The sequence below is a fragment of the Equus asinus genome, chromosome 5 (assembly GCF_041296235.1).
Source record: "Equus asinus isolate D_3611 breed Donkey chromosome 5, EquAss-T2T_v2, whole genome shotgun sequence".
NCBI classification, from domain to species: Eukaryota; Metazoa; Chordata; class Mammalia; order Perissodactyla; family Equidae; genus Equus; species Equus asinus.
The window spans coordinates 113407271-113429324 of NC_091794.1; the positions used below are offsets into that span (position 1 = coordinate 113407271).

The window sequence follows — 22054 nt, forward strand, 5'->3', positions numbered from 1 at the left end:
CAGTAGACCAAGCATGGTAACAGCTTCCAAAGCTAAAACATTTTTCCCTGCATTAAGGATCATCTTCTCCAGCCTTTTATAGATGAGAATAGATGGAGCCCAGCACTGGGAAGGTAGTTCCACAGGTTCACACATGGCTAATAGCACGTTCCTGCTCAGGACTGCTTAGTGTTGGAGCTGGAAGCAGCACTCTGATGGTGGTCTTGTTGCTGGGCCATCTGAAGTACCAGATACGGAGGGCCTGCTCTCTGCTGGTACTGTGGAGGGGGAGACATTAGGGAGGCCGGCAGTGACCAGTGGAGCAAGATGGCCTGTGAGAAGCTGGGTTGTGGAAAAGCAGGCCTGAAGGAGGGACGTCTGAGCAGGGGCACTGACGAGCTAAACATAATGGCCATTTGTCACAAGCTGGACACCTGATGATGCTTCATGCTTAGAAGCCTCTCAGTTTTGTTTTTGACCTTTTGGGAGGATAAGAACGAAATAACTCCTAGAAAACATTTATCAAAGTGTGTTTAGAGGGGCTGGCCTGGTGGCACAGCAGTTAAGTGCGTATGTTCCACTTCGACGGCCTGAGGTTTGCCGGTTTGGATCCTGGGTGTGGACAGGGCACTGCTTGGCAAGCCATGCTGTGGCAGGCGTCCCACATATAAAGTAGAGGAAGATGGGCACGGATGTTAGCTCAGGGCCAGTCTTCCTCAGCAAAAGAAAAAGAGGAGGATTGGCGGCAGATGTTAGCTCAGGGCTAATCTTCCTCAAAAAAAAAATGTGTTTAGTGTCCACATTTGCTAGTGATAACAAATTTTATTGGAACATTACCATTTCAGAAGAGTTTTATCTTCCCAGTCATTTGGCTGTACCACAGTGAAATTACAGGCAAGCGTTTAAGTGTAATGGCTTTTGAGCAGGTGCTTTGTGTTCTATACAGATGAGGTCATCATATAGCTGAAGTTGGCCTGGTCAGCAGTGCATGAGTGTACCTACAGTAAAGGTGACAGGATTGTAGGTGCATCTTGTCTTACTTATAGACAGGTCATGCTTTCAGAAGGCTCGCAGCAGTTTCAGTCTTAGCCAAAATAATGCTTTAAATCAGGCTAATAACCACACTTTTAGAAAACAGGAAAAATACTGTAACCCACATTGTTAATTTGCATATTTTCTTATGATCCTTTTTGGTGTTCATTTTAGCATTTTTATTTTACTTTTAGTCATTGGGATAGCGATAGAAATAATTCTGTTTTCCAAAATTTAACATTTTCTATGATAGGTTCTTTTTTTCTTCCCCCCTGCTTTTTCTCCCCCAAATCCCCCCAGTACGTAGTTGTATATTTTAGTTGTGGGTCCTTCTAGTTGTGGCACGTGGGACGCCGCCTCAGCATGGCCTAATGAGCAGTGCCATGTCCACGTCCAGGATTCGAACTGGCGAAACCCTGTGCTGCCAAAGCAGAGTGCGCTAACCATGATAGGTTCTTTATGATAGATTTTTGATACTTGTAAAAACACATGATAAATACTTGTCTGGAAGATTCGTTTAACATAAAAATAGTTGGCTCTTGAGACAAAGCCTTTTGGTTGTCAGGAATATTTTTATAGCAGTTCTTTTATATAAGAAACAAATTGTCACACTGTGCTGTTGTCACAGCACAAGATGGGCTGTTATGTCAGTTGCATCAGCTTAGAAGAAACAGCTCTTCTGTTGCTAATTAGCCTTTTTGCCACTTGGGAACATTTTGTTGGGGGAAGAGCAAACTGTGTTTCATTTTATTTTTAAATACGCTTTATGAACACTTCAGAAAGTTGGGGAGGCCGCTGAGGAGAGGGCAGCAGGCCGCCTACCCCACTGTCTGTTTCTAATAAGGGAGTCTTCCCCTGTCCGAGACCCAGCAGTCATCCTCCTAGGAGCCTTGTTTAGGATCAGTCAAGTGGAGGGCAGGGCCGCGTTCTTTGGGATGCAGCCAATCCCAACTTTTAGGGATATGGTCAGACTGAAATAGAGAATGTTCCATTTGGACACCTAATGCAAACCTCAAACCCCACCAGGACACAAGATGAGTGAAGAAGATGGTCCTTGCCAGGTGGCGCCATCCAGGCAATTTAGACTCCAGCAGGATGGGGGCTCGAGACCCTGCCCCAGGGCTCTCCATCTGGAGCCTCCCGGGAGCCCTGTGGCAGCTGGTAGGTGGCACACCTGCCCTACTCCAACCTGAAAGATTCTGGGGTCCCGTCCAGGTCTCTGTCATGGGGTGCAACATGCACTGAGGTGCTCCCAGGGCTGAGACCCACCCCGAGGGGCGTTGTCTCCCACTCTTCCTGCCACCTCCACTCCCACATCGTGGCTTTCTCCATTGCCGTGCTGCTCACTGTCCTGTGGACTGGACGTTTTACTTATCTTGTTACCCTATCCCCCCAGAGTATCTGAGGAGTGGGATTTGGGTCTCTTTTGATCACTGCTGTATTCCCAGCCTGTAGTAAACTCCAGGAAATACTGTTGAATCAAGATGGAATGGTAAGCCTGCCACCAGTAGAGAGCGTGGTCATTTTTAATTTTTAAAACTTCAGCTATTGCAGATTTAATAATTCTCTTTGCTATTTCTTGGCTAAATTAAAGATTATTCATTGGATATTTCATTAATAGCCAGCCCTGGTGGTCTAAAGGTTAAGATTCGGCGCTCTCAATGCCAAGACCCAGGTTTGTTTCCCTGTCAGGGAACCACACCACCCATCTGTCAGCTGTCACACTGTGGTGGCTGTGTGTTGCTGTGATGCTGAAAGCTGTGCCACTGGGATTTCAAGTATCAGCAGGGTTCCCTGTGGTGGACAGGTTTCAGTGGAGCTTCCAGACTGAAACAGACCAGGAGGAAGGACCTGGCCACTCACTTCCCAAAAAAATTGACCATGATACCCCTATGAGTAGCAGCAATGCATTGTCTGATACTGTGCTGGAAGGTGAGAGGATGGTACAGAAAGACCTGGCAGGGCTTTGCTCTGCTGTCCATGGAGTTGCCAGGAGTGGGAATCAACTTGACCACATTAACGACTCATCTCATTAATGTATTTCAAGAGCTTTTGTGCCTGGGCTCATTTTAATAAATTCTAGATGACAAGTACCTCAAAGGAATGGCCAAAAGGAGATGACTGAGTTATATAAAAATACTTACTTTTTTTGAAAGAGTGATGAATGAACTCTAAGTGAATCTTTTGTATATCTTTGTCGGAAGATTTTGCTTTTCCCGATCTTGCCCAAAACGATGTTTGGGACCCCTCTTGGAATAGGCTTCTTAGGTGGCTGATGGGTCACATAAGAAAAATGCTCTCCACCATTGTTTCTTACTCTGACCCCAAAAGGTACTGTCTCTCTTGCACATCCAGTTTACTCATTATTTGGTTTTGAGTGCCTTGTTCTGAAGCATCAGAGCCACCACCAAAAGACACATCTTTCACTGCAGAGCCCATGAAAATAGCAGGCTTTGGAGCCAGACCCATAGAGTGGTTCCAGGTGCATGTTGAGCACTGCATGTACTCTTCAGGTGTCACTGCTGGCCACCATGTTACCTTCCCAGAAGTCTTACCTCCTGGTTAATTCACGCCTTCAGCTTACTCTGGGCCCACGTGCTTCTCAGTTCTCGCCACGGCTGCCTCATTCTGTCCTCTGGCAGTGTCCCCACACCTGGGTCTGGCTGCTCCCTCTGCAGGGACCTCCTTCTCTTCTGCTTGGGCATTGCCGGCCTCAGCTCCACGTCCTGTCCTTGGAGGATCTTGTTTCTATGGGTTCATGTTTTCTTATAGCACACCTCCCTCCCTGAAGGACTTGTTCTCTTTTATTGTCATCCCCTGCCAATTGGACAGAGAGAAGCTCCTGGTCTTTTTGGCCCTGACCCTGGCACCCAGCATGGTGCCTGGCCATGCAGGTAGCTAGGTGGTCATGGTTTGGACGTGTGAATGGTCCCAGTGCCCTTGGGGTCAGCCCACCCCTGGACACAGGTGAAGTGGTCACTGGAACCCAGTTACCAGTGTTAGGGATTCTTGGTGTGGCGCTTCTGGGTGCCTCACTTTTCCGTGAGTCACAGAGCAGACTGGAAGGTTGATGGGTCTTTACTCTGACTAGGAGGATGCGCCTGCAGAGCCAGGGTTGGTGTCAGGAATAATTCCTTTTTTCCCCTCAATGATGTATATTTTAACAGCCTTTAAAAGCTGCTGGAGTAGTGGCCCCAGCCAGTGGGAGAGAGCCTTTAGGGCATTTTCAGGGGGAAGTGGCTTGGCTTGGAACCGAAAAGATAAGCTTCTTATTTCGGAGCAGTGACAAGTTGTGAAGCCCTCGAGACAAGCGTGGCCCACGACTGTGTGTTCCGCTGGCTCTCGTGGCCGTGACCTGTTCACCTGTTACTGTCATAGGAGGATGTGGCCTCTATGGAAGCAGGTGCCCCGGCCACCCTCCCTTGCATGACCACCTGCGTCAAGTTGGGCAGGGAGTGGGTGCCTGGACAAGAACTCATCTCCTTCAGCTGTTGTCGAGGTGACTGTCAGCAAGGCTTGTTGGTGCTTTGGCAGAAAGTAGTTTTTTTATTTATTTATATTCAGATATGTATGTTATGTGAATTGGTGAGGAAACAGGTTCAGATTTGGGGTGAAAATGGTCTGCATGCAGCTTCTCAGGAAGGCAGGTGAGTTGAGGTGTGCGGCTGGCCGTGCACAGTGGCTTGGCCCGTGTTGGCCTCTGGTCACAGCGCAGTGGACGGCCTTGCTTCCTCGCCTCCCTTTTGTTGGCATCTGTAGTTGCGATTAAACATCAGGAATGTTGGTTGTCTCTAGGTCTGTTTTTAAAGCTCAGGTGTATGTGGGCCTTGGTGTGTAGATCATTAGTCTCTGCTGTTACTGCGCTGTTCACAGTCACAGGGAATAATAGCCTGGGGTCTGGCTGCATGGCTTGGGATTTCTAGGGATGAAGGGACATAACCAGGCTTTTACCGACCTCACAGGACTCAAGTAAAGTAAGGTGTTTAACCCAAACTAGATGAGAACCACTTTTTAAAATTATTTTTTCTTTTTCTTTTTTAAGATTGGCAGCCTGAGCTAACAACTGTTGCCAATCTTTTTTCTTTTTTTGCTTTTCCTCCCCAAATCCCCCCAGTACATAGTTGTGTATTTTCGTTGTGGGTCCTTGTACTTGTGGCATGTGGGATTCCGCCTCAGCATGGCCTGACGAGCAGTGCCATGTCCCCGCCCAGCATCCAAACCAGCGAAACCCTGGGCCGCTGAAGCCAAGCACGCAAACTCAAGCACTTGGCCATGGAGCCGGCCTCAAAATTGTTTTTTAATTTGTGCGCACTTGATACTTTGTGTAGGTGCCAGGTGTGGTATCCCTGCTGCTCCGTGGAGACAGCACCTCCCATCCCAGGCCCCTGCACTGCCATGGTTTGGGCGTGTCCACTTTGCTTTTCTCACTGAACAATTGTAGGGGATTTCAGTGTGTATAGTGCTCCCTCACCCTTTTTGCAGTAGCAGAGAGTGTGGTTGGACATGGGGTTCTTTCTTCTCTTTTGTGGTTACGGTCAAGGCTGTAGGGAATGTCCTGCAGATGCAGGTGTGCACCCTGTCGGATAGGCTTCTGGAAGTGTCTGGGTCATTGGCGCAGTTTCGGTGCGTTCTCCTGCAGAACCTTCCCTGTCCCTTCCAGCAGCGCTGTCTGAGTGCGGGTTTTCTCTCTCATCGGAAAACTTATTCACCAGTCGACACGTGTTTATTATGTGCTTGCTGTGTGCCCTGCGCTGCTCTAGGTACCGGGGACACAGCAGTGAACAAAAGGGACCCCGTCCTTCCATGTGGTGCTGACATTGCTGTGGGAGAGAGCTCACCCATACCCAGATGTTTAGAGCCTTCTTCCTATGATGCGTTTGTCATACCACGAGTGAGATTCAGCCATTTCCTTCCCTGTAACTTTTGTGTTCACGTCTTTGTCCCTTATTCTGTGGGGTTTATTCATTTAATTTTGTAGGAGCTCTTCTGTATGTCAGGCACTGCTGACATTTTGGGTTGGATGATTCTGTGTTGGGGACTGTCCTGTGCCATGAAGGATGTTTGGCAGCCTCCCTAGCCTCTAAATGCCATACCTCCCAGTTGTGAAAACTAAAAATGTCACGAGACATGGCCAAATATCCCCTGAGTTGCAATAAAAAAAATATGGAAAAACTTGAGACAATTCATCAGCAATTTCAGAGCCATTTGGGCCTGTAAGAAGAGTGTAGATGCTGATGGAAACATGTTCTTCCTGAGTCCTACGGTCACGGAGGTTCCTTCAGAGGCAGAAATTGTGTGGTTTATAAACAGAAAGCTAAAATGAGAAGTCTGTTCTATTTAGACACTTTTTAACACTTCAGATTTTTACTTTTATTGACTGTAAGTTTGAAAGAACATAAGTTCTGTACCAGACTAACTTTTGCACATAACCTTCACAGCAGACCCAACAGTATGGTTATCAGTGACGACAGACACGTCTTGGGATCTCATCACTTTATTGTTTTTTTGAGATGACATTTCTTTCTTAAGGTGTAAATTGTTTCCCACAGGGGGACTGCATTTCACACAAATTCCCAATTTATTAGGAAGGACTTTTTTTGTGTGTGGGCATTGGCTCTGAGCTGACATCCGTATCAGTCTTCCTCTAATTTGTTTGTGGGATGCCTCCACAGCATGGCTGATGAGTGGAGTAGGTGCACACCCGGGATCCAAACCCGTGAACCCTGGGCTGCCGAAGCAGAGCATGTGGAACTTTAACCACTTGGCTATGAGGCCAGTGCCAGGAAGCACATTTTGTCGCTTTCCTTATCTTTGACTTTTTAGCTTACAAGAGAGTATCTACAGCTGTGGGTCTGTTTGTTCTTGGCCCTTAAAGCCAACATGGTAATACAGCAGGCTACAGAGGTGCCCCCATGTGCCAGCCGCTCTTGGTGCTCCATTCTGGTTTCCTGGGGAGCCCACATTGTAGGGCATTAGGAAACTGGACCAACAGAGTTTCCTGTGATGGAGCCTGCAGTCAAATCTTGAGAAGTTTCTTAGGAATCAGAAAATAAGGGGTCCTGTGAATCTGAATCCTGCACAGAGGCCAGGATAATGGTCAGATGACAAAAATGTTCTAGATGAAATCTTCCCTAATTCTACATGTCAGTCAGTCCTTTGAAGTTCTCAGAAATTTCAGAGTACTGCTTTAAACACCGCAAGGTTCACACTTAGCTGTGTACCCACAGGTTATAGGATCCTTTGTCTTCTGTTGTGATTGGTTTCATCTAGCTTTTATGAAACATACTACAAAAGTTTTTTAAAATTTGTGAATAAAATATTCAAAGTTAGCGATTTAGAAACATGTTCTCCAGTATCAACAAAGTTGCTCACTTTGTCCACTTCCCATTTCATATCCCTTATTTTTAGAATTTTGTGTCTTACTTATCCAACTGTGATTCTCTCTCTCTCTCCTTTGTGTCTTTCAGCAAACGAGGATTCAGTGTCCGGTCCTTTGGAACAGGAACTCATGTGAAGCTTCCAGGACCAGCACCCGACAAGCCAAATGTTTATGATTTCAAAACCACATATGATCAGATGTACAATGATCTCCTTAGGAAAGACAAAGAACTGTATCCCAGTGGGCTGCCCTTTTAAAAACCTCAGCGTGGTTGTCTCTGGCAGGTGTTGTGACGCAGGCATCATTCTGACCTCCACTTCAGGGTGGCTGTGCGAGTCAGGCGGATAGTGCTGCCTCTGCACAGTGTGCTGAGTCACTGCACGCGATGCAAAACATGCCCTCCTTTTATTTAAGAGACCAGGTTTCTGCTCCTGGTGCTCAGTGGACAGTCGAAGGGTTGGAGCCGTTCGGGGCAGTGGACGTGTAGGGCATGCAGACGTAAACGTGACGTCCACACTGACAGAGTCAAGGAAAAGGTTCTGACATGATACTAATCAGAGCAGCTTAGATGAGGAAAGCGGAAACCACAGGTTCCGTGGCTTTCCACCCTGCAGGGCTGCCACTGCTTTCCTCTGCAGGTAGGTGTGTGTGTGTGTGTGCGGGTGTGCACTGATAACGTGTCGGTGGGCTGCTTCACACACCGCTGGTGATGTTTCCAGGGGGTCAGGCCAGTGAGGGCCACATTTACTACCAAAGGAAGCATGTTGGCAGCAGATAATTTGGGAGAACTTTACTTCATTTCAGGAAGAGACAGAACTAACTGGATCTGCTACTGAGACTCGAGTGAAAGAAAAGGTGTTTTTTCCACGGGTTTTTGTGAGTGTGATGCCAAGCTGTATACGGCTGGGTGATTCTTGACTGGGGTACTTCATGATCTCCCCTGCTACTTTAAAACTGCTGGCCTCTCTTGTCCCAGTGAGTGAGTGGTAGTTCTTAAGATGGAGCTCAAATGTACTCCAAGTAAAAGGATTATAAACACCAAATGGAAAACTTTGTCTTCACGTTGGCACACTTGAAATTTTTAATAAACTACAATGTTTTCTCTACATCTTCAGATTAATTAGTTAGCTGGGAGTGGCCCCGCAGGTCATTCTAGCAAAATGTAGAACAACCCTGGCGGTTACTACCTCTGCCCTCTGTGCTCTCCTCTCCCCCAGCTACAATTAAAAAGTTGCTAGTCGGGGCATGGTGCAGAAACACGGGTATTTCCTGTTAGGCGGGCGTGTGGGAGTGTGTGTGGGTTGCTGTGGATGGTGGGGCATCTGTGATCCAGTGATCCTGGGAGTCCAGGACTGGGGGCGCGCCAGAGTCATCCCTCCAGGCAGCGGACCCGAGGCTTTCCCTGGGTGCATGGAAGCCGCTCAGAGACCTTGAAGTGCATGTTCTGCGTGCTTCCCCTTTCTCAGAAGCCCTAGAACCTGCATTGGGAAGAACTCCCTGAGTATTTCCGGTGAGCCGTCAGCTGTGTCCTGGTGTCCATGTTGCAGTGACATGCTCTGCTCACATCCTTGGGCCAAGAAGGCAGGCTGATCTCTGCAGGCATCTCAGAAGCGCTCCTCTCTGAAATTGTCCTCTGGTGAGAGTCGCCCTTAACCTTTCAGAGAAGCGCGAGCCATGAGAGCCTTTCCCCTGGAAAAAACTGATCTTAACTCAGGTTTTTGTTATTTGCATTATAAACTATCCATATGCTATTAAGCTTATCTTGAGACCCCATCTATTTTTCAAAATTATTCTTCAGTTACCACCATCCTTTTTTTAAACTCTTGTGCTCAATGAGAGGAAGGAACACAGATGATAATGCACTTGTTCGTACTCCCTTAATTGTGATAAATTAGGCCATTTCACACTGGAGCCGACTATGATCTTCCTTTGCTCGGGATGGGTGGCGCTTACCACATTTTAAACAGACCAAATCCTGGGGCCTTGGAGTAGGAGGGATGATGTGCATCTCCTTGGTAGTTGTCAACGAAGGAGCAGAGACCAACTTCTCAGAATTGAGAATCTCTTCATGTGCTGACTTTGTGCAAGTCCATGGTCTCCCCAGGAAGCATCAGTACAGAAGACAGCTCTGTCTGCCTGTGCATGCGTGTGCCCTTGCTGCCTCATGCGGAAGAGGGGGCAGATGGTTATACTCAACTGTCACTGACAGTAGTTGCCTGCTGGGGACCCTGGCAAAGTCACCTCCCCTTTTGATTGCCCCTCAGGAGGCTCTGGGAGGGGCATCTTTGTCCCTTTATTGACATGACTTGGGTAGGATTTCTGTCTTCTAGGTGGGGGTAGGAAGGGGGCAAGACAGCCTTGTGCTTGGTGCCTGGCTTCAAGCTACCCAAGTACAGCCCTTGGCCATTGGGAAGGACACGTGCTCCAGAGGTCACTGCGGACACTGGCAGTATGCTGTGGGGTGGGGGCTCAGGTCTTGTGCATGTGAAGGGTACAGCAGTGAGGGAGGCCAGTGGGGGCTGGGTCCCCAGCTTAGGAGGTGCCCTGCTGCCATGGGAGGGGACACTTGATTACTAATGGGCAGAAGCCCAGGTCTGTAACATGGAATTCCTTGGCCTTTTGCGGAAGTGACAGTTATTAGAACCTGCAGTGAAAGCTAAAAAATATTTTAAGATGTAACCCAAGGATAAAACACTCAGTGAATGTTTGGATTTTCAAGGGAGAGAATGACATGAGGGTAGGAATGCGCTGCTGGATTGGCCAGTGGCCGAGTGGCCCGGTGGGGACAGGGCTCAGACCAGCTCTGCCATCTGCTTGCTGTGTGTCCACACCTCACAGTAATCCTGAGAGCTGAGTCAAACGTGCGAGATGCTGACTGGGACCCCGTGATGATTAAGCCCTCAGTAAGTTCTGGCCAGTAGTCCTGTTAGTATGGAAGCACTTGATTAAATATTTGTCTACAAATAGGTGGTTTCAGTTTTCTGTCCTCGAGCTGAAGCAGGCCTTGAGGGACTGAGAGACACTTCCCTTGGGCTCATGGTGACATTTGTATGGCTGCAGAACACTGGCCTTCGGTCCCCAAAGAACCTGCCCCTGGGAATTCTAGAGGATGTTGGGGCTGGGGATACAAAACCTTGGCAGGACAGAAGCCTTGTTAATCTAAAACTAAACTAGTTGTTTTAGTTAGTGAAGCTAGACTGGCTTGGTTGACAGTGGATGTTGCCATTTCTCTTCTGGGAATGTCTCTCCTAATAGTACAGGAGGTCTCAAGTTCACATGACCTTCTACAGACAAAGAAGAAATATCTTTTCTTCAGGTTTCTCTTAGTAAGGGAAACTGTCCATTTTATCAAGAGTAGTTTCATTGTGATGGAACCCACACAGCATATGGTTCATCATTTAAAGTGTACGGTTCCGTGGCTTTAGTGTATTTCTCAGGGTCGTGCATCCATCACCACAGTAGGTTTTAGAACATCTTCATCACCCCATAAAAACCTGGTAGCAGTGACTGCCCTTCAACAACCCAACTGCCCCTGTCCCGCCCCCTCCCCCCTCCCCGGCAGCCACTGGTCCACTTTGTGTTTCTGTGGATTTGCCTCTTCTGCACATTTCGTGTAAATGGAGTTGTTCAACATACGGTCTTCTGTAACTGGCTGCTTCTCCCCAGCGTGTTTTCCAGGGGCATCCGTGTTGTAGTGTGTGCTGAGCTGCCCGTCTTTAAGTGTAAATTTTTTTCCCTTTGCCTTAACTTTTTTCTTTGCTTTGGAGTCTTGAACACAGAGCAGCTTTGATCTTGGTGTTTTATGCGTGGCTCTAGGTAGCTCCCTGGGTCAAGTGGTGGAGGCTTCCGGATTTTTCCCATTTTCCTCCAGAGCTGGTTTGTGCCATTAAGCTTCTTTCCAGGGCTTTCCACCTTCGACTGAGCGGAATCCGCGGCTGAACCCTCAGCTTCCCTGGAGTACCTTTGGTGAAAAGATAAGTTATTTTCTTCTAAATATAAGAATTGCAGTCTGTGACCTAATGAAGCGTATCCCTGGACCCTGTGGAGGAGTCACGGAGGAGGGAGGGGCCACGTGAGACGACGGGGTGGCAGTGTCCTCACGGGCCTCTAGTGGAGTTGTCCTTATAGGTGAAGGTAGATGTCCACTTGGGACCTGTCCGTACGTAATTGCTTTGTGAGTTACACAACCACTTGTCTTAAAAGGCAAGTAAACGTGGAGCTCTAAATATAGTTCATGTGATTTTTTAATGCATGCGGCCAGTTGATTGATTGGAAATGCAAATACAACACTCTCCTGGGTCTTGGCTTCGTTTGCGTAATTGGAGGCTGAGCATGGGAGCCTGTATCCAGCACACTTCTCTGATTTCTCTTGTGGATCTTTTGTAATTATCTTTGGGGTTTAGATTATTTTTTACCTGTTCATTGATTCATTCTGTCCTCAGTCTTGTCTTGCATTGCTTTATATGTACACCCACCTCACTGTGTACTTTTTCTTATCTTGGGTTAAAAGGTAAAAAGAAAACTGATTTCTAAGATTGTAAATCCCCACCCTCATGACCTCCATCCATCGAGACTGATGGAGAGATATGGTCTGAGGCCCCCAAATCTTCACTGATTTCCTAATGAGAGCCACTGGGCTTTTCTGGAAGCTTGTACTTTGGTCTCATCATACCCTTGTTTCAAGCCCAGCTCACTTTCTCATGCTTTGCTCGGTGGGGTCTCTTGGTCCTGTCCTGGGAATGCTTCCTGCAGTCAAGTCCAGCCCTTTTTCCATTCTAAGTCCATCGGGCCTGGGTCTGCATCTTTAAGGGTGTTCTGCTGTTAGGTGTGTCCTGCATGCCTGCCTCACTTACGGTCCCTGGCCCATGTCTGCCTGGCACACTGCACCCAAGGTACTCAGGGGCTCTCGCTCGCCCCTGCTGTGTGTGATCTAGTCTCATTTCACCCTGCTCAGCAGCTATGTTTTTAAATAGTTTTTGAAAATGGTGTTTAACAAATGAATGTGTTCCTGAGACAGACACTGATTCTGGGAGAAACTCTGATCTAATTTTGCTTATATTTAAGCTTTCTGGTATTAGAAAGCTCTCATGCTTAAAATATAAATTATGGCCTTAAGATGTTTCAGGTAAGGCCAGAATAGTAGCTCTCTTGTCTGAGAGGCGTTTACCTGCTCATCTCATCTGATCAGGTGCCACAAGTTCAACAGAGCCTATTGGGTGTGGTAGGGCTCCTAGGACTCACTTGGGTTTGGACATAATAGAACCGTACTGACCACCCCCACGGCTTGCAGTCATTGTCCCGGGCCGAGAGACAGCCTGGTTCCCCAGGCTGTTCCCAACACGCGACAGTCATGTTGAAAGTGGATCACATAAGGTGAATCGTGCTGCTGTTTTCACTTTGCTTGAAGACAAAGGTGGTGTGAGACCATCGTAGACCTGGCCAGAGCTCTTGGCCACTGAGCCTTGTGTTGGGGCGATAGTTAGGTTGGCTGCCCAGTGGCTCTTAGAGCCGACTTGATATTCCTTCAGGGGTTCCCGAGTTCTTGTTTGTGCAGCCTACGTGCTTTGCAAAAAGTACTGCTTTGATTGCCAAAATGAACTTTTTTCTGAATCTGAAGTTCTAGCTCGAAAGCTTTTGGCTTAGTGGCTCTTGGTGTGGCCCGAGGATCCCAGCTGCCTGCCCAGCCCTTCCAGAGGACCCCAAGCTTAAAGCTGTTGCCTCTTTGCCTTTGTCATTCCCACTGTGCCAGGGGCTTGTCCAGAGGCTCCCACCTGCCTGGGCCAGTTGTCCCTCTTAGGGCTGGTGGTCTGTGTTTGTGTTCTCGTGGTGATGACAGCTCTAGGACGGCCCTCCCAAACCGCTTGCCTGCTGCCTGCAGCACTGGCCTTGCCTTGCCCGGCTATTGGTTCTTCCTCTCAGGACGAGGAAGGAAGGGGTAGAGCGGCCGGACCCAGGAGTCACTGAGAGGCCTCCAGAGACAGACTGGTGGGGGCTGTAGTGAGGCTCCTAGGTGCCACCCCAGCCTTAGAGCTCACTGGCGTCCTCCCCTGCCGACTGCAGAAGCAGTTGTAGGAACATCTTGTGTGTGTGCTGCTTCAGTGCTTTGCCGTGAAAATAGGCTGGGCCGGGCACCCCGGTAGGGATGGGGGTGGCGGGGGGGCGGGGTGCTGTCTCCTATATCTGTAACGGGTGAGGGATTGTCAGGGTTCCTGTTCCTCGTTCACTCAGTCTTGGGAGAATCTGGTGAGGAAGAGGACGCCGGGCCTTCCCTCGTGGTCAGGGCAGGTGGACGGCTTCGGGGTCCTCACCTGAGTAGCACTTGAGTGCTTTATGACGACGCACACATGTGGTTCCCTGTGGCCTGTTCCCTCTGAATCTAAACTCCAAGATGGCTGTGACCAGTGTTGGAGGCTGGATGGTGGAGACCCAGGTGAGCTGATGGGGCTGGAGCTGGGTGGGCCTTTGGGGATGCAGCCCTGTCAGGGCAGGGGAAGCCTCTCTGGCCTTGACAAGGAGGAAGTGGGGTGGACCCTGGGGCTGAGAGAGGGAGGACTCAAGAGTGACACCGGGCTGAGCGATGCTGTGGATCTGGGGTCCTAGTAGCCTCTGGACACGACAGACATGGCTTTTCCACTGGCCTCGGGGGAGGCAGAGTGCCCCTGAGGGAGCCCGGAGCAGGGACACTGGTCCAGCTGCGTTCACCGTGGCACTGACTGCTCTTCGTGCAAGTGTGGGCTGTAGAAGTGAGTCCACACTCCAGGCCTGGGACACCACGGGCCTCATGCCACATCGGGGCTTCCTCCTGCCTGAGCTGTGTCGTCAGCAGACGCCCTGGGCTTGCCGTCCACAAGGGGCTCCCGGTGGGTTCATGACCTCTAAAATCTTCGAGACCTGTCCTCTAAAACGAGGGACTTCACCATGGCATCTTGGAGGATACATCCTGAAAGCTAGAACAGCACCGTAGTCCATGCCTTCTTCAGGGACACCCAGTTCCCGCCTGTCTCTGCTGTGGTGGAGGAAGGGCCTCTCCCTCCACAGTGACAAGGACTCGGGGTCCTGAAACGCTGGCTCTGCAGACACTTAAGGAGAGAGTCTCCCTGGGTCGTTGGCGTCTTCTGTGAGCTTTTGAATTCTGCTGGCGGCCTTCCCCTCATGCGTGTGCAGGAATGCAACCGTCCCCTGTCCCAGCCCCACGCAGGACACGCTGGTGTTACTGTCACCATACCCCCCAGAATAAAGACCAAAGGCCTTTACCAGGAAAAGCTCCGCCAAGCCGTGTTTTTGGCCGTCCCTGGGGACGTTCGGCAGTTGGTTGCGGGTTTTCAGGGATGCTTTTCCCCTTCCTCTGGTTGCCTCTCCTGAGCTTGGCCGTCGAGCCTCATGATCAGCTTTGCTTCTCTGCCTTGGCCGGGCTTCTCCATCACAGCCTCGGGCCCTTGGCAGCTCACACTGGTCCCCACAAGGAGCCCTGCAGGGCAGCTGGGTTGCTTTGTAGTGACCACTGGCCTCTTGGATGAGCTCCTCATCCTTCCTCTTCTTAGGCAGACAGTTTGGCTTCTTGTACAAACTGTATTGTCACGAGAATGTCAGAACTCCCCATTGGTGATGACTCGAGGTGGGCATGGGTGGGGTCAGCCAGGGACAGGTCCAGTTCAGTGACCGCCCTGGGTTTGGTCCAGTCACTTTGTCTTGTTGCTGCTTTTGGCTTACCTTTTCTTTTGTCAGATAGTCTTAAATTTTGTGGTAAAACAATTTGTATTTTTCTTTAAGTCTCTAAATAAGTGGAATTTCAGTGAGGGAGGGGGTTGTTTGCCAGTCCTGGGTTTTGTTTTTTTCTCCTTCACTGAGGAAGATTCACCCTGAGCTAATATCCACTGCCAATCCTCCTTTTTTCCTTGAGAAAGATTAGCGCTGAGCTAACATCTGTGTCACTCATTCTCTTTCTTTTTGTATGTAGGACACCTCCACAGCCTGGCTGGTGAGTGGAATAGGTCTGTGCCTGGGATCCAAACCTGCGAACCCAGGCCACTGAAGCAAAGAGTGCGTGAAACTGTAACCATTCAGCCATGGGACCGGGCCCAGTTCTCTTTGGGTTTTTTTTGAGGAATATTAGCCCTGAGCTAACATACACTGCCAATCCTCTTTTTGCTGAGGAAGGTTGGCCCTGAGCTAACATCCGTGCCCATCTTCCTTTGTTTTGTATGTGGGATGCTGCCACAGCACAGCTTGATGAAGGATGCCTAGCCTGTGCCCAGGGTCCAAACCAGCAAACCCTGGGATGCCGAAGTGGAGTGTGCAAGCTTAACCGCTACGCCACCAGGATGGCCCCATGTTGTTTTTTTAAACACCAGTTTGAGGGAGTGTTTTCCTTTGAAGAAAGGAGATAAAATAATTCTCACTCACTGGTCTCCACAGATCCTTTTGTGCAAATCAGTTTGAGGTGAGCAGAGGCCCTTTCAGACACTGCTGTGCCACGTCCACTGTGGCCTGGGTGCAGGGTGGCCTGTATACAATGGACAGCTTTCCAGAAGCATCTGTTAGGAACACAACTTGCAAAGTGCTAGGTTACGTGGATTGGGCATCGTCTTTCTGTGCCCTGAGTTATAAAGGGGAGGTGCTAATCAATCAGACCGAGGTGTGGCAGCCCTTTGCCCGGGGTCCTTTGGACTGGGAGCTTCCTCAGTGAGTTTAGGGACTGACAGGAGCCCTCTCCTGTGGTTTTGTGGGAATTCTGTGTCATCTGCCTGCCCACATCTGACAGTTGTTCAGGAAAGGCCATCGGTGTCCATCACAGATAACTGTTCCTGCTTCTGGTGGCCCACGTGTGCTGGACAAGCACAGCTGGCGGGTGGTAGCCACAGGATGGCATGTGTCTTGTTCCTGGGAAGTGGGGGCAGCAGGCGGAATTAGGACAGCTGCCCAGCTGCAGTTCTTGGGCAGGTGCTGGTGCAGAGCTGCCTCCCCACCTGGGGGGATCTGCTCCTGACTTGGGTGTGCTCTGGCAGACCAAGTGTAGGAGAAGGGTCAGTGCAGCCGGTACACACAGAATGTGATGCCAAACGGGATTTGTTTTCTACTTCCCAATATAGTTTTTGCTAATTTTAGCCCAACAAAAGCAGCTTTGCTGCTACCTCGCGGTTTGAGGAGTTCTTGGCACCTCTGTGCCTGCCTCTCCCACTCCCAGGCTGTCCCTGCTCCACTGTGGGGCTGAGCTATGTGACCAGGAGTCGCAGGTCCGTCCTCTTGGGAGGCCTCTGGTCCCCACATGCTTCCAGGCTGTTTGGAACACCCCGTGAATGTGCTACCTGAGAGGTTTGTTTTTCTGATTTTCATTCCTTTTATACAGAAGTAACACTTGTCCCTAAAAACAGTGCTGTTCACACTTCCGGGCAGGCTCACAGGTTCTGTGTTCTCTAGCAAGTGATGTGTGTGCAACACTGCTTCCCTTTTGTCGTGTGTGTCTCTGCAGGATCCAGCGTGTTCTTAAGTTCTGTTTGGGGACATAGCCATTTAACTAACATGAAACTGCTGTGAAGGGTCCGCATGGAGGCAGGAGTGAGCCCATCCTGCCTCCTCTGGTGGCTGGTACATGTGGTTCTTGGGTTTGTGTTTTTAATGAGGCCTTATAAGGCTGATGGCATTGACACTAAACGCTGGAGGTTTTGTTACAACAGATTATCGATGACACGAGGAAGCCGTGTACCACCTCACAGTGGGTGAAGAGTGGACGTCATGGCCGCCCTGTGTGGTCTGGGTGTTGGGTGGCAGCAACTTACATGCTCCTTGAATCCCAGACCTTGCCAGGCCACAAGCCTTGGTTGGGGATCTGAAGTGAAGGTAGAAACATTGCCACTATGTGATAATCCTAAAGTTTGAACTAAAAACTTGAATTGTCCCCGAGATGCGGTGGGGAGGCCTGTTCCTATGTTGAGGAGCCACCCATCCACGGGGTGCAGTTTGGGGGAGCAGGTGCCCAAGAGGCTCCAGCTGCACAGGGGGGAACTTCCTTGACACCTCCCCTGCTTCTCGAAAGATGCACATAGCTGAGGGAACCCCAGGGCGGGCAAGGGTCTGAGTGGATTCTTGAAGCCAGCAGAGAAGAGAGGAGGGCTGCTGACCACGGCTCTGACCTCCTGGGCAGGGCTGTCCTGTATGGATCTGGGATCGAGAGGCTGCCCAGGGCACGTGGCCCTGCTAACCTTGACGCTTTGCTCTGCCCTCGGAATGAGAGCCAGGGGACTTGGAGAAGCCCCATTCCTTGCCTGGGATGTGGATGGTGTGGACGGCTGTGGTGGCCAGCTGTGCCCATCCAGGGGAGCGCGTGCCTGAGCACCATGGGCTGAGGGCCTGTTCCTCAGTATCACCCCACACAGCTGCGACTGGACCTGCCCTGACCTGAGGTGGCCCTAGCACCTGGGCGGGCGCATCTCTGGAGTGCGTGGGGGGAGGATGCTTGGACATTTCTGAGCCTGGATGCCTTTGAGAATCTTCCCCCCCAGAGGGACTTGGGTCCCCACTGAAGCAGTCTTACTTTGTGTCTTACGTTTCAGTTTGGAAGTAAAATCAGATTACAGGATTCAAAGAGCTCAGGTTCCCTGCGGCGAGGCCCACCCTTGGGGAGCCTGGACAGCGCAGGACTGGAGTTCACGTCTGAGGCTAAGCCAGAAAGTGGGAAACCTGGCTTAGGTGTGGCCACGTTTGAGGACAGAGGAGATGCTGATACCGACCATGACGACCTTGGGTCCGTTCAGGCAGCGGCAGAAGCAGCTCGGGCACAGGCGTCCTGTTAGTGAAGCGTGAGCGGCATCTGGTCAGAGCAGGGCCTGAGCGAGCTGCCTGGAGCCCTGACCCCCATGGTGGGTGTGAGGGGGCCCTGTGTCCCCCAGCCTCTGGGTGTCCACCTTGGAGCTGAGCTGCACCCCTAGAGCCCTCAGCTGGGCAGACCCACTGGTCCTTGGGTCACATGAGGGTCGGCAGTGTCCCCGTGACAGTGAAGGTTCTGACCTCCTGTGGTTGCTAGGAGAGAACACAGGGCCCCCAGGTGGTGGGGCTGCTCTCCTGCCCCCACCCACTGGTGCTGTGAGGCCGCCGGCCCTGAAGCCCCTTTTTGACCAGGTGCCACCTGACCAGGGCCGGGAGCTGGCACCACCCCTGGCCTCCTTGACCCTCGCCCTCAGGAGTTCTGTCTCCCCCGGGAGACCCTGCTTCTGTTCTTAGTGCTCCGTGTCTGTCTTTTCTTACCTGGTTTGTCTTTCCTTGAGTTTGTGACGTTTGCAGGGAAACAAGGCTTGAGCTATGCTTACCTCCAACCCTTGGGAAGCTCTCCTGTCCAGCCAGGATTGAAGAGGGGTGAGGGGCTGGGGCAGGGTGTCCACAGCAGGGGCCTAGAGGAGGCCCTGGTTAAAGAGGCAGATGGAAGACTGCTGGCCGGGTGCAGAGCCTCATGGTGGCTCAGTGAGGATATGGGGTGTGGGGGCCCCACTGTTAAATCCAGGGCCTTTGCGAGGGAGCATCTGAGCCCTTTTTCAGATCTCTGCCACCACATTCCCCCTGCTCTGGAAACAGCTCATCCATCTCCTCGCTTGTGTGCTTGCCTTTGGCTTAAACCTCTGTGTTCCCTCCATCTCTTTCACGGAAACATCTCTGCCTTGAGCCGAGGCTCCCACAGGTGGGCTCCGTGAGCACGGGCCTTGCTTTGTGCCAGTCCCCAACCCCCTGCCCACCTTCCCTGGCCCTCCTCGTCCACAGGAACCAGAGCGGCGTTTGTCACCTTGCCAGCTCAGGGTCCATCTGCCAGAGCGATTCCCTCCACACAGCTGGCCCCGATTTGCCTGTCCCATGGAGGGGCAGGAAGGACACCCTGCGTGGGTGGCCATGGGATGGCAAGTTGTGCACCCAGTCGATGGGAACGGGGTGCCACATGGTACCGAGGACTCTGAGGGCCCTTCAGTGGATCTGGAAGTAGATGTTCATGAGGTGGACTGTTGACGTTCAGGTTCTCTCTGGGAAGTCACTTTAGAGATGAAAGAACGTCAGCTAAACCTTTGTTTCATGCGCTGAGGATACACGCAGAGGACGAAGTTGTGGTTGAGGTCAAACCTGATGTCCGAACTGCTACCTTGAATTAGAACTAGTGCCTCAACTCTCAGGGAAAGGGCAGATATTCAGAGTGACAGATGCTGCAGAGTATGTGGGCCCTCGGTGCCGCTGTCCTGCAGCCTGGGCGTGGGCGTAGACACAGTGGCCTGTGGATGGGGCTGCTCCCAGGTCTCCGGGCTCATGGCAGGCCTTGGGGCACATGGACTTATGAACTCTCAATATTTGCCTTTGTTTTTCAACTTGAAGACAAGTCTGTGACTGCTCTGTTTCTTTTCTTTCTCTTTTCTTTAAGGACAGTCCCTGAAGAATCCTATCCTGAATCTGAGCACTTCCCCTTGGGTTTCCATTTCGCTGTCTCACTGGTGTTTATGTAGCAGTTTTTAAAGAGCATGTGCTCTTCACTGACAGGGTCTCAATTGTTTGAAAGTTAAGACCCTGAGCGTTTCAAGATAATCCTCTGTCCCTCCTGTGGCATGACACAACATCCTGGTCTTTCCCAGACCCTCCTACCCTCAAGGTGCCCTCCAGTCTGCACTGGCCTCGCAGCTGGGGGGAGGGTCCACACTGTCACTCGCCTGTTCCAGGTGAGAGCAGTGGAGATGCGCCCTCTCTGAAGACCGAAGGGAGGGGCCAGGAGGGCCGTCACACCAGGTTCGAGCTGGGCCGTGCATGGCTGCCACCCAGGTCAGGGCCACATTTGCTATGCAAACTAATGGGGGCTGGCGGCACTCGGCATCAGACACCCCTCCCCCTGTCGCTCTCAGCGGGTAGGAATCTCACTTGGGATCTGGATCCAGCCACTAGAACCAAACAGCATCCCTGTCTTGGCTTTCCGGAAGCATCGGGTTCGCTGGGTGGCAAAGCTTCCTTGGGAGTCTCCCCTCACCGAGGGCAGGGCCCTTCTGGTCACCCAGCTGCTGAGCAGGGAGCCAGGTGACGTGGAAGCCAGGCTGGGAGCCCTCATGCTGCACCGTCCACCTATACCCGCCGGCCTCGGGGCCTCTGTCCCACTTGGGCTCCTGTACCACTTTTCCCAGCCTGGTTGAGGGAGTTCGTTTCTTGCAAGTGTGTGAACAGCAGGTGAGGCTCTAGCCTGCTCTCCTGACCTTTGGGGTGGCTTCCTGCCTTTGTCTGTCAGCTGGCCCTTTACTGAACATGGTTAACCAGGCCAGTTGCTGCATCCAGGCCTGTGGTTGCCATCAGCCACAAGAGCACCTGTGTGTCGTGGGGGCAGTTGGTTCTAGAAATGTAACAAGTCCTTCTCTCCTGCCAGGGGCCCCCTGGGAGGGCCCTTGTCCGCAGCCAGCTCCCTGTGCAGCTGTGGCCTCGCAGGCACCTGCTGGTCCACCAGGCTCTGTCTTTGCTGTTTTGCCGTGCATGGGTCCAGAGCTGAGTGCCTTCGGCACCGGAGGGCGTCATTAAGAGCCATACTCAGCCAGGAAACATCGTGAAATACTTCATTCTCTTCTGACAGAATGCTTCTGAGCTCTGCAGCTGCTAACACTGCTTTCTCCTTCCCTGACTCCTTCCCTCCCATGCTCCTGGGTCTTCTGGGTCTTCCTTCAGAAGCCGGCCCTCACCTTGTGTGTGGCTCCTCCACAAAGGAAGTGATGCCCTCCCTTTGGCCCAGCTTTGAATCTAATAAAGATTTGTCTTGGTGGCAGACAACTCTTCGCATCTCAAGCCTTATTCTGATCCTTCACATCCTGATGCCCACTTTCCTGTCCCTGTGTGGTTTGAGAAGGGATTCAGGGGGAACTTTGGGTCCTTGTGAATTGAATTGGCTGGTGGGTTTGTGGTTTCCCTGTCAAGAGCTCCTGGCACACAAACCTCCTGTACGTGATCCTGCCTGGCACAGCCTGCACCTTGTGTCTCTAGTATTTGCCAGAAGATAGTCCAGAAAGACCACTGAACTACCTCCCTGCTACATGTGAGGATTTGGGTTTGATCTCTAGACTAGGCTTTTCTCTTTAAATTACATAATCTTAGTTTCATTTCTTACCTCATCTACATAAATAATTGAGGGGTGAGTAGGAGGAAGGGGCTTTATGAGGACTGGGCAGGACTGTTGCAGACCCTGATCTGAAGTATGCCCTGAGCACCTGGTGCCCATCTCTCCTTGAGCCACAGCTTCACCCGAAGCTGAACTCGTCAGGGTGGCAGGTCACAGAGGACGCCGCAGCCTCTGTCATCTCTGTTCTGCCCATGGACTGTGGGGACCAGACCACAGGCTGCCCCTGAGCGCTTGAGCCTCATTTCTTTCCACTGGACTTTGATCTTGAGCATTTGAAGGACCAAATTCTAGAAGGACAGACCTAGATGTACCAAGCAGCTTGCGAGGCAGCAGAGGGCGACAGGCCCACCCAGAATGTGGACGGTGGATGGAGGTAGTTTTCACCACACTTAGCTAAAAACACCCCACAGCTAACACTCAGGTGTCTTTTTTTTCCTTTGGTGAGGAAGATTGTCCCTGAGCTAACATCTGTTGCCAGCCTTCCTTTATTTTGTACATGGGTCGCTGCTACAGCATGCATGGCTTGATGGGCAATGTGTAGGTCCGTGCCT

The 22054-nt window shown here is 51.0% G+C and overlaps 1 protein-coding gene across 1 annotated transcript in view; it reads left to right on the forward strand.

Moving 5' to 3' along the window:
* SSU72 (SSU72 homolog, RNA polymerase II CTD phosphatase) overlaps positions 1 to 22054 on the forward strand; it is a 31489-nt gene that overhangs the window by 4713 nt on the left and 4722 nt on the right. The window contains exon 2 of the mRNA XM_014863145.3: positions 7479 to 7622. Within this exon, the coding sequence (XP_014718631.1) occupies positions 7479 to 7622 (144 nt within the window). The remainder of the gene's footprint in view (positions 1 to 7478; positions 7623 to 22054) is intronic.